The sequence below is a fragment of the Cebus imitator genome, unplaced genomic scaffold (genome assembly GCF_001604975.1).
Source record: "Cebus imitator isolate Cc_AM_T3 unplaced genomic scaffold, Cebus_imitator-1.0 Scaffold211, whole genome shotgun sequence".
NCBI classification, from domain to species: domain Eukaryota; kingdom Metazoa; phylum Chordata; class Mammalia; order Primates; family Cebidae; genus Cebus; species Cebus imitator.
Genome location: NW_016107526.1, coordinates 2,731,163 through 2,743,456, shown reverse-complemented (window position 1 = coordinate 2,743,456; position 12,294 = coordinate 2,731,163). Strand labels below are relative to the sequence as shown.

Below are 12,294 nucleotides of genomic sequence, written 5' to 3'. Positions count from 1 at the left end.
GTCCACTGAATCTCCTTATTGCATTCTAAACTAGGTTTGATTTTTTTGTTTTGTTTTCTTTGAATTATAAGCCCTTGAAGAATGTGCTACAGGTGGGAATACCCCTTGGTTCTGCTCTAAGCCAACTATGTAAATATGGGATACCCCCAGGAAAGGCTGTTTGTTCAATCATGCCCATCTTCCCAGTAGTTGTCCCTTGACATCAGTCCTTTTCCTCTAATGTGTCCTCTATTATATTGCCAATGGTGATCTTCCTGAAATGCAAAACTGATCATAGCATTCTTCTTTTTAACAAACACCCTTCAACTGTTCCTCACTTCCTTTTAAGAAAAATTCAAACTTCTCACCATTGCCTACGAAGCTCTGCAATGAAGCTCTGGCCTGTCACCACACCCTGTTTACACTGGCCAGCTTTCAGCTCTTAGAACACACCAAACTCCCCTGCTTCAGACCATTTTTTATAGGCAGTTCCCTTTACCTTCAACATTCTTTTTCCCTGCTCTTCACAAGACAGATTCCTTCAAACTTTAAATCTCAGCTTGTATTTTCTAAATTAGGTATAATTTCTCCTTATTTCCATGTCTTAGCATACATTGTTCTCTGTCCTAGAGGGACCCCACTCTTCACCACTTTCTTTTCTGACTTAACTAACTCTTAACTCTCATATAAGACATAAACAGCATCATCTCTTCCAGGAAGGTTTTCTTGACAAGGTCAGATATTCATTCCCTATCTACTATTGACAGCCACGGAGAGCCTTCTCTTTTGACTGTGATAATATATAAATCTGTGTTCATGCATGGAAAGTTATATGTAGTTCCTAGTGAATTATCTAATGTACAGATCAATGGGTTTTTATATAAAAAGTGGCATATGCATAATTTGAAAACTTGATCTCTTATGTATCAAAGGAATATCTTCCTTCTGTTTTATTAGCTTTATTAGCCACTACAAGTAATAAAGGTCACTACAGTCTTGAATGAGCATCTTTTGAAATGTGTATATAAAAAGGGGATACTACTATAAATGACTGATCCAAGCATTTCCCATACATCATGTAGGATGCCTACACCCCAACATTTAAACTTTTAACACAATAAAATTATAACATCTGAAGTTTGAGTATTAATGTAATGCTACGTGAGGGGGAGAAAAAAATGGACTAGAAATTCATACATAAGATTCTAATGTTGTAGGGAGATACACACACACACACACAAACATACACATACACCCCTAGAGTAAGGAAATATTCTAATACCTAAATAGATCATTTCTATTTTTTGTATTTTTCCAAAATTTGACATACATAACTATAAAAGTAATATAGATTACTTTTTAAGAACAATTAATTTTTTATAAAAATGTACTTTCTATAAATTGTTCAAACTATATCTCTGCTAAAATAAATACTTACATCATCTGAATCTCCTGAGGCATCACCTTTTTCACTATAAAAAAAAATAAGCAAAACAAAATTTAGTTTCAAGGTAAAATTAATAAAGTTATTTTGTAACCAAAAAATCTAGAATAGTTTGCAGGGAATAATATTCCAAAAACTTATTTCAACATAGGAATTTAAGAAGGGCATTATAGAGCAGATGGAAACATTCTTTAGAGTCATTTTTTTATAAGTGGAGTAAGTATGATTCATTAGCAAATACATGAGTTCACTAGAAGTTGAAAGAAAAAAGCGAACAACAACCAACAGTGTTATTTTTATGAACAATGGTCGGCAGAAAACAATTTATTCTATTGGCTTGAAGTATTCTGGCTGAAAAAACCCAAATCCTTCAAATAAAAGGATGTTAAGATTGTCTTAAAATATGTTTTGAAAATGAGCTAAACTCAGTACAACAGCATTGTAGTCCACCTTGAGTTATTGGCCCAGTTTACCTTGTGCAATTACATCTAATACCAAGACATCTTCCATTCTCAAAGAGAAGCAACAAAGGTAGCAAGAAAACTTTCTATTAACTCCTCAAGTATGTGAGAATTTATAGTTAGTGGACTGGCCCCAAACTCGTAACTGCTTCACGAAAACCTTCAACTCTAATTTGTTCATTCGTGATACAATTAAGACAAAAATGCTTCAAAGAAAAAGTCAGCAAAACAACCTTGAATTAAACATTCAACTGTTGAAGTAAATAGTTTCTAATCCTAACTTGTAAAGGTTAAACAATTTTAAACGTCTAACTCATTCAACAGAGGTAGAAAGCAAGAGTGAAAGTGACTAGAGCATTTGTTTCTCTCTATCATGCTTGAAGTTCTCTCCCTCTGTTATCAAAATGCTTTATTTTTTTGGCTGGCTTTAAAATTTTTGACTTATGAGGACCGATTGTTTACTCACAAAAGAAGCAAGAAAATTATCTGAGCCAGAAAATTAAGAACTTAGGATCATACCAACAACTGACTAACCTTTCTACAACGGGAACAGAACTGAGATGTGGATCATCCTTAAGCAAGTCATGACTACTTTTGCTTTTGCCCTTCATGCTCTGGAAAAGAATGTACAATATAATCATGAGTGAGGAAATAAACAGCATTCCTAAATGACAAGTTAACAAATTTACATAAAATCTAGCAATGACATAATAAGAAAAATATGTAGAAGAGCCTCTTGAACATGAGAATATTTATCAATGAACAAATATTTTTTAAATGCTCTAATTTCAAAGTTCGTGTTTTTAACAAATGTACACTTTAGAAGGGAAACAAGACATAAAAAGGTTTAAGAAGTAGCATGATAAAACAATTACTGCTGCTATTAAGTATTATGTATATTCTTTGTGCTAGTTACTGTGCTCCAAATAGTCCTGCTACTCCTCTCTTCTTCTCTCCCCAAATTAAAGTATATGATGTGGGAATTATTAGCCCCATTTTACAGATAGTTAAAGAGATTAAGTAATTTTTTAGAGGGCACAAAACTAGTCAGTGGTAGAGGATCTAGGGTTTATATCCAGGTCTGTCTGACAATAGTACCTATATATCGAAAATCTAAATGTACCAATTTTTCTTTTCCTCTAGGCCCCTATGAACCCAGAACACTGGCCTGGTTTCAGAGCTGTAATCCCCTGTTCTACAGACTTCCCTAATGCAGGGTGGGACACCTCAAACTTACCTTTTATCTTGAGGTGGGAAGCTGCTTACCACCCCAACTCCCAACTAATCATATAAAAGGGAATAGTAAGAGATTAGAGTTGATAGAAAGAATAATTCTGCTTTAAAACATTTTGAAGACAATTTTATTAGGAAAAATTTATTACAAAATATGCCCGGCGCCAGTAATCCCAGCTACTTGGGAGGCTGAGGCAGAAGAATTGCTTGAACCTGAGAGGTAGAGGTTGCAGTGAGCTGAGACTGTGCTGCTGAACTACAGCCTGAGCAACAGAGCAAGACTCCCTCTCAAAAAAAAGAAGAAACAAAATATGTTAACTAAAATGTTTAAATGTTAGATACAGAGAGATGAAAACACCTCTTTCCCATAAGCTCCATTCACCACTTATAATTTGAAAAACAGGCTCTTAAAAAGATTTTTAAAATTTTTGTATTAATATGGAGCTCTCCATAGATTTAATCAATTAAAACATGCTTATAGTGCAATTTCGTAACATAAACTTTCTCCAACAGTTCATCTAAATATTATTCATAGTTTTAAAAATCATAGAATCTGAATTATGCAATTAATCTATATTTCTAATTTCATAAACTTAAACCAAGGAGTGACGAAAAAGCAAAATGTAATCTAATTACTTGTAATGTTTGTCCAACTATGAAAAATGGGGGAAAATATTCACAAAACAGAGGGTGGTGTAGTAGAACACAGAACAAGAAGAAAGATGACGGTTGGACCAAATGAGTTTCAAAATCTAATATTCCACAATTCTATGGGGTTTAGTCCAAAACATGTACCATTTGTTGAAACACAGTGATCTCATGAGACCTCAGCTACATTGCCCATAAAATGGGAATAATAATAATAGCAGCCTTGCCTATTTCACATAAAAGACTTGATTATCTGCAAAAATGTACAGTGAACATCAAATAACTTAAACAAGAATAAAAGCCTGAACATCTTTTGTTTATGCTTTGCTTCCTTAAAATTCCTTCCTCCTGCATCTGTGGCCATAAGATTATCTTCATCTACACTCAGAAATAGTCTAATATATAATAATAGAGAATTAACAATTTATAATTAACAATATAAACTAACATTCACAAAGAAGTGAAATAGTATTGCTCATTAATGGACCAAGAGCTTACTTAGAGATCTGAATTCTAATCTTGCTTTTACTATTTATTAGTGTAAGTCATTTTCTGATCTGTGGACTAAAAGGCTAGGAACCTCTGTTCATTGTTAATGTATTTTAAAAATGAGTTCTCATATTATATTCTTGAAAATCACTAAGAGAGATTTTGTTTCTCTCCATAAGAAATGATAAGTCTGTGAGGTAATTCATATGCTAATTAGTTCCATTTAGCTAATTTTAAAATTAATTAATTTTTTAAAGAAGGTTCTTGTCTTCCAAAACTTACTTTAAACTGTTGAAAGGAAAAAGGAAAAAACTTGTTTTACACTAACTTAAAATAAGACCTGACAATAGGAGGAACCCGTGTTTAATTTTAATAATCATTACCAATTAAATTTTTAATTAACTTTTAAAATGGAATTAGTATAAAAATATATGAAAAAGGCAAATTTTTAGGCCTCTCTTCCTGCTACAGTAGACTCTGGATCCTGCAAGGAGAGAAAGCACATTGGAGATGAACTGAAGAAATTAGGAGACAATCCTAAAGAGGATGAAAATGAATTCGGACATTTCCCTTTAATGCCTACTCTTTCTGAATGACCTACTTTAAGGTTCTTACTTATACCGTCAGGTAACAACGAATTTAAAGGAAGAACAAACACCAAATATCTTTTTAAATGTTTTAAAATTGCTTAAAATAAGTTGGCTAATTAAAAGTTTTAGCTGATGAATGAAATACTAGATATACTTAGTAAATTCAGTGTTAGGAGCGTCACAGAAAATTCAAAACTATCTGCAAACAAATGTAAAAATGGAAATCAGAGGAAACATAGAAAAAATAAGTTATCTGGCACTTTATATCCAAGAACAAAGAGGCAGTAAAACAGTAGGAACTAAATAGAGTACAGGCAGAAGGGGGCAGAGGGAGAAAGGAGAAGGAGTGCGGAGAGTGACAGCGGAGACAGGGAGAGAAAGAAGAAAGGAAGGAAGGAAGGGAGAAAGAGAGGAAGGGAGTGAGGAAGGAAAGGAGGGAGGGAGGAAGAAAGACGGAAGCGAGAAAGGGAGGGAGGAAGGGAGGAAGACAGGGAGGAAAGGAGGGGAGGAGGGAGGAAAAGAGGTAGGGTAAGGAGGGGGAGAGAGAAGGAGCAAGGTACACAGGAGCGACATTGGCCAAGAAGCTGGAAGGTCTGGGGCTCAATCTCTAACTGTATGGACAGTTAATTTTATGAGTCAACTTGGCTAGGCAATGGTGCCCAACTGTTTAGTCAAATACCAGTCTAGAGTTGCTATGAAAATATATTTTAGATGGGATTAGTATTTAAATTAGTAGGCTCTCACACACACATTCTATTGGATACTTCTGTTTCTCTGGAGAACCCTGACTAATACACTCTGAGACCTTTGGTATAGAATCAGAAAAATTTATTAGTTAAAAAAGGGATTTTAGAGGCCACAATCTTTTCTCCCATGCAATGCAGGAATCTCCTTGACATCACTGCTGACTGGTCAACCATGTCTCAACACCTCAAATGAGCTTATTAATACACACACATGCACACGCACATGCACACAAACACATTTCTTTTAAAATGGCTTATATTATTAGAAAATTCTCTGATTGCAGAGAAAAAAAAACCTGTGTGTATTTTCCAACCATTCAACCAAGCCTATTTCTACCTTCTAGAACTACAAATAAGGACTATTATTAGGCATACTATATAAAGTTCGTTTAGACATACGTTAGACAGAATAATGGGTCCCTACAATGTCCACGTCCTAATCCCTCAGAGCCTATGAATGTATTACCTTATATGGCAAAAGAGACTTCACATACAAATGAAAGATTCTGAGGTGGGGACATCATCCTGGATTATCAAGATGGGTCCAGATGTAATTTTACAAGAGTCCTTACAAGTGAAAGAGGGAGGCACCAGAGTTAATTTTAAGTGATGCAGCATGGAAAAAAGTTTACCAGTTATTGCTGGCTTTGATGATAGAAGAAGGGGCACACCAAAGAACAGAGGCCGTCTCTAGAAGTGGAAAAAGGCAAGAGACTAGATTCTCCGCAGAGCCTTCAGAAAGAAGGCCCTGCAAACTGATATTTAGCCCAGTGAAACCTATTGCAGACTTCTGATCTCCAGAAATATAAGATACTAAATTTGTTTTGCTTAAAGCCACGAAATTTATGGCAATTTGTTAAAACAGCAATACGAAATTAATAAAATGTTAGTACCTTTGTAAAATTAGCTAAGTCTAAGCAACTAGAAAGATAAGCAAATTAAAGTTGAATAAAATTTGATGAGGCAGAGGCATTTTACTAATTACATTTTTTAACATTTCTGACTTCCTCTTTGCAAACAGCCTAGCAGCATTCTCCATGCTATGCCCACCTCCCAAGTTTTTTTGGGAAAGTTTAATTTCATAAAATAAACTAGAATAGGACAAAACATTCTTAACTTTATTCTCAAAAGTGGTGAAATTGTCTATCAAGATAACTTTTTCTAGGTGAGGAAAAAGCCCTTCTCTAACTCTGGATTTGAAGTAAAAATGTTAATATGTCTTGCAGGGAAAGAAATACTTTGTGCGTCACTGTGAATGTCGTACAATTGATTACTGTATAAAAATCTAGCTATTGAGATACTTTTAAAATGGGCCTGTTTGACTTACCACATAAAAACTAGTTGTCTTGATTGTAAGCTTTAACTTGAAAAACATTTCCTGACATTTGTATTTAAGTTATATGTAAAGATTCATGAATAAATTTTAAACCAATATAGATGTTTAAATAAAAGTATTGTTTAAGAAAGCAACATGAGGGAGCAATATTCCAGATAAAAATATTTCAAATATTTGAAGTCTAGGATCATATTTTCACTTAGTTTTATTTCTCCAAAGTGTTAATATATCCAGTTCCTCCCTGCATTCCCTATGTGAGGCGGTTTTTGGCATCATCTTCGTTTTCCTCACCAACTTCCCGTCCTCTGGATGCATCTAGTTTGTCAAGATCTTTCTTAAGTATGTTCAGAATTGGACAAAATGCTACAAGTATAATCTAAACAATGCAGAGAATGTTAAATTCCTTATTCCAGAGCTCTTACGCTTAGTAATTCAGCTAGGACTTAAAGGACATTATGTCATACCTGAAGCTGATTGTATTGAACTCAAGTACGGAATTCACATGTACTCCTATTACATTTCCACTTACTCATTCAAATAGGCACTGGTTAACAACAAAGCACCCTTTGGGCAGAAGTATTCAATTAGCTATAAATCTATCTGACTGTACTATCTCCCAGATCACATTTCTTCATGTTGTCCGCAAGAATATCATGAGAGAGTCTGACAATGTGCTTTTCTGAACTCAAGATATGATTATTATGGCATCCCCTTATCATGCAATCCTATCAAAGAGGAAATGAAGTCAGTCTGGCAAGTCACTTAACCAGAGGCTCAGTTTCCTCAAGAAAGGAAGGTGGAAAAATCCCTTTGAGCTATAAAATTCTATGATTCTAAGAGATTTTATCAGGTAGTAGAACGATACTGAAATAAATAATGAAGGAAAGCTAACCCATGTGGGAGAGGCACCTTGCATGAATAAGTGAGTGGGGTGAAAGGGTGTCTGTAATCCCACACTGATAATCCATAAACCAGAGAGGACTCTATCTTATTTCTCCTTTCACATAAAGTAAAGCCTCAATTCAGACTTTACCAATTATTAACTCGTGATTGGGCAGAAAGGTTCTGGAATAAAGATTAATACTGTGCAGTCACTGAAAAAAGAAACTTGATAAGCAAATGAAGAATTAAACAATTATTTTAAAGCCCTTTAGAAATACTTAATTTTATGCAACCACTGAAACTGCAAATTATTCTTAGTCATTAAAACAGACACTTATTTGGCTTTGGCTCCAGACGTTTCATATATTTAAAAATAGTAAAGCTAAATTTTGAAGGAATATATTCTGTTAGCCACAGTTTTCCAACATTCTTTCTCTTCTTACCAAGGTATCTGAACAGTGCTGGTAGTGTAAAAAAACTGTATATAAGCAAAATTAAACAAAAATACACTTCTACTTGGATTCTCTCCAGAATTTATATGATATACTCAAAAACAATTTCCCTTTCTCTAAGCCGGTAAATTTCAACAGTATTGTTCTTGTTACTCTATTTTCTCCAACTAAACTTACCTCCTTGTCCATTACATAAAGCAAACAAAAAAGTTAAATTCTGTAGGCTAGAGATTCTTCAGTGTGCCAAGATCCAATTGCATGTGAAAAATGGGGTTTTTGGTAGGTAATAATGAGGCTGGCGGCACAAGCCACTATCTAGGAGGCTGAGGCTAGGCTGTACAAGTCACTGTCTAGAACTCTATGGGAGTGCTCAGGAAGGGCAGTAGCCAATTGTGTCAAGATTATGGCTTCTTACCCAAAAATGCTGAGCTGATAATGAAGTTACCAACAGCCCTCTAGATTGGGCATAAGAGCATGAGATTCTACATAACAGTTATGACCACATTAGCAAATTTTATATTTTGTAGATCTCTACAAAATTATATATTATATATTATAATTGATATTTTAATATCAGAGAACTATTTTAAGTTCTATTTTAAGGCATTTGACTTTCAAAGACATTTTTCAATACTGTAAAATAAATCAAAATTAAAACTATCTATATCCTTAGAGCACTAAGTGGGACATATCATTTTCACGTTACAGAAAGGAAAATTGAGGCTCAGAGAGACTAAGTTATCAAAGCTCACAGCGTATCAAGGGAAATTAAAGTTTTAACAGGAATGTGTATGACCCCAAATCCATGTTATTTCTACTCTAACACACTGCCACTCAAAAGCGGCACAGACTCTATCTGTAATGAGCTCACAGCTCAGGACTCTATACAATTAATACGTTATAAAGTAAAGGGTATAATGTTGGACTAATGTACAATGCAAACATAGTCATATGCTTCTTCTGTAATAAAGCAAAAAAGATGTGTTTAAAAGGAAAATGTAAAGTGTCATAAGAAAGGCAAAGGTTGGGTAAGAAAAAGGAAAAAAAAATTTAAAGCTGAAAAAGACATTTAGAAAAGATGGCATTTCAGGTGTTGAAAACAAATATGACTTTGATAGCCAGAGATGGAATGGGACATTTCAGGTGGGAAAAAGAACATGAACGAAGGCACAAAAAACAGAAATGATGAGGCATACATACAGAGCAGCAAGTCATTCAGATTTGCTAAAGCAGTCTTTCCTACATTTCCCTGGTATGAATTCCTTTGAAAGATACTGAATTCCTCTGGAAGATACTGACACCAGGGAATATAAAGTCACAAAACAAGAAGTTTGAGAAGAAAATGATAGTGAGTTAAGACTTGGCCGGGGCTTGAGAAACTAGTGTGCAGTAAGCAGCTGGAGAAGAGTAAACCAGCCTAGAGATGCAGACGTGAGAGTCAGATAACAAGCATTTGATGATAACTTTATTCAAAAGCACCTCCTTACGAAAGAGCCAGATGAGAAAATTATGATGACACAATACTAGGATAATAATACTCATGTGATAATGAACTGTATTTGGGTTGTAATTTTCTTAGCAGAGAGAAAAGATTTTACTCAGTCCTTCTAAAAGTGTTTAAAGTGTTTCTCAGGTTTAGGAAAGAAAATAAAGAGCAAGACAGCACTACCTGTGATGGTATACTTGTACATTTCAATCTGAAATGCAAATTGCTTTTGGAGTATAAGTCCACAATATTCAATACAATTTAAACATATCGTTTTTCTACTTTGTATAGTAGAAAGCAGACAAAAGATACACTTTGAACATTTAACACATCTGCTGTTACAAAGATAAAAAATTCAAACTTATTTCCTAATAAAGCTAATCTCAAAGTAATTGTGAACAAAACTTACTTTAGACTAGAAATTTAATTTCAGCAAAAAAACTGACAGAAAACCTCCTTTCTCCTACCCTTGCTCTCCAAGGCTGCTCAACCTACTATCCAGGAACCTACGGGATTTAGGGAAGGACAATGGGACAACTACCTTCCCCAGCTGCCTTCTACCCCAGAATGCTACGCTACCAGCAAAATTTTTTTCACTGGTAAAAAATTTCACTAGCAGCATAGCATTCTTGGGTAGAAGGCAGCTTTGAGATGTCTTGGGCTTGAGGGAGACAGCTTCTATAGCATTCACAATCATATGAGAGACTTAGCTAGCTTAAAAAAAAAAACAACCCTCAGTTCAAAATTCTGATTTTACCACCTCTTACTTGCATGATTGTGGACAAGTGATTTAACACCCTCTAAGTTTCACTTTCTTTATTCTACAAAATAAGAAAAATAATGTCTATATTGCAGGGTTGTTAAAAGGATTACATAAAGTAAATAGTACAATTAGCAGATAAGAAAATAAATTATTGTAATGCAGTATCATAAATGCTTTGATGGCCATAGACCGATTATCATGGAAAGAAGTACCTAGCTTAGCCTGGGTGGGAGTTCAGTGGCAGGGGGAGGTAGAAGTAGAAGGTGATAGTAGAGCTAAATCTTAAAGAAAAAACAAGAAGTAGGCAAATAAAGGAGAGAGCACACTCCAGGCAAAAGGAAAAACAGGGGTGGGGGAACTGTGAGGAAGGTATGAGTATGCAAGAAAACTTGACATCTTTAGAAAACATCAAAGAAAAGGAACCCTGGCAGTTTCCAGATATAACATTTGTGATTTTGTTCATTCACAAATATATCCACAGAATTATGACACATAGTAAATCATTCTGAGGCATAAATTTGAATCATGAACAATGCAAGACTAGAGCACTGACATCTAAACAAGATGACTCTTCAGATATTGAGGTGACAGAGTGGTGACATTAAAAAACCTGGAAAATGGGCCGGGGATGGTGGCTTATGCCTTTAATTGCAGCACTTTGGAAGGCTGATGCAGGTGGATCACGAGGTCAGAAGTTTGAGACCAGCCTGACCAACATGGTGAAACCCTTTCTCTACTAAAAATACAAGAATTAGCTGGGCATGGTGGTGCGTGCCTGTAATCCCAGCTACTCAGGAGGCTGAGGCAGGAGAATTGCTTGAATCTGGAAGGTGGAGGTTGCACTGAGCTGAGATTGTGCCACTGTACTCCAGTCTAGGCAACAGAGCAAGACTCCATCTCAAAAAAAAGAAAAAATTGGGAAATGAAGTTTTTGTAAAAACAATGAATTTAGTTTTGACATCTAAAGTAGAGACGTTTCCTAAAGCAACTCTGAACAAGGGATAAGAGCTCAGAAGAAATATTCAGCCTTATCTCCTGGAGTTTAGAATGTTGGTATACAGGTAAGTGGAAACTGAACCCATAGCATCAAATAGATCACTCAAGGATACAGTAAAAAGCAAGAAAAAATTATGAGCAAAATATTTCATATACACGCCCATTTTAATTATATTTTAATGCCAGGGGTATTAAGTAGAGTGCTTACTAAACGTCCAGCATTAGCCTACAGAAACCATGCTCACTGATAAGGGAACATACAGATAAAGAAGTAAAAACAAGAATAATAATAATGTGCTTTTAATTCAATTTATTGTTAGAGTTGGTTAGAAATAGATAATTACATTAAACAATTAAGACTAATAGGTTATAAAGTTTTCATTACAATAATAAAGACTATGAACCTAACCCTTTAGGTCCCAGTGTTCACTAATTTTCAAAAAAGAAAGGCATATCAGAATCTTTAGGACTAGAAACCTTTGAAGATAATTTTCTTATAGTATACATACCAGAATTACTGCTCCTAACAATGGCAAGACACTGTTTCAGTAATGAGTATTATGATGCAAGCAATATTGAAGAAAACCACATGTAAAGACCTACAGGAAGGGCTGGCACAATAAAAAGGCCAGAAGGCACTGCATAATTCAAGGACATAGATTTAATAGTTACAAAGACCTGGGTTCAATTCCCAGCCATAGCTATTTATTGGTCATGTGACTTTGAGCAAATTATAAACTATAGCTAAATTTATTCATAAAATGAGGATAATAATATCACCCATCTCAA

At 34.8% G+C, this 12,294-nt stretch overlaps 1 protein-coding gene across 2 annotated transcripts in view; it reads right to left on the bottom strand.

Annotated features, from left to right (window-relative positions):
- Positions 1-12,294, bottom strand: part of CWC27 (CWC27 spliceosome associated cyclophilin) — a 122,880-nt gene that overhangs the window by 87,993 nt on the left and 22,593 nt on the right. For both annotated transcript variants that reach the window (XM_017548584.2, XM_037745746.1), the window contains exons 8-9: positions 2,419-2,498; positions 1,418-1,451 (exon numbers count right to left, since the gene is read on the bottom strand). In XM_017548584.2, the coding sequence (XP_017404073.2) occupies positions 1,418-1,451; positions 2,419-2,498 (114 nt within the window). The remainder of the gene's footprint in view (positions 1-1,417; positions 1,452-2,418; positions 2,499-12,294) is intronic.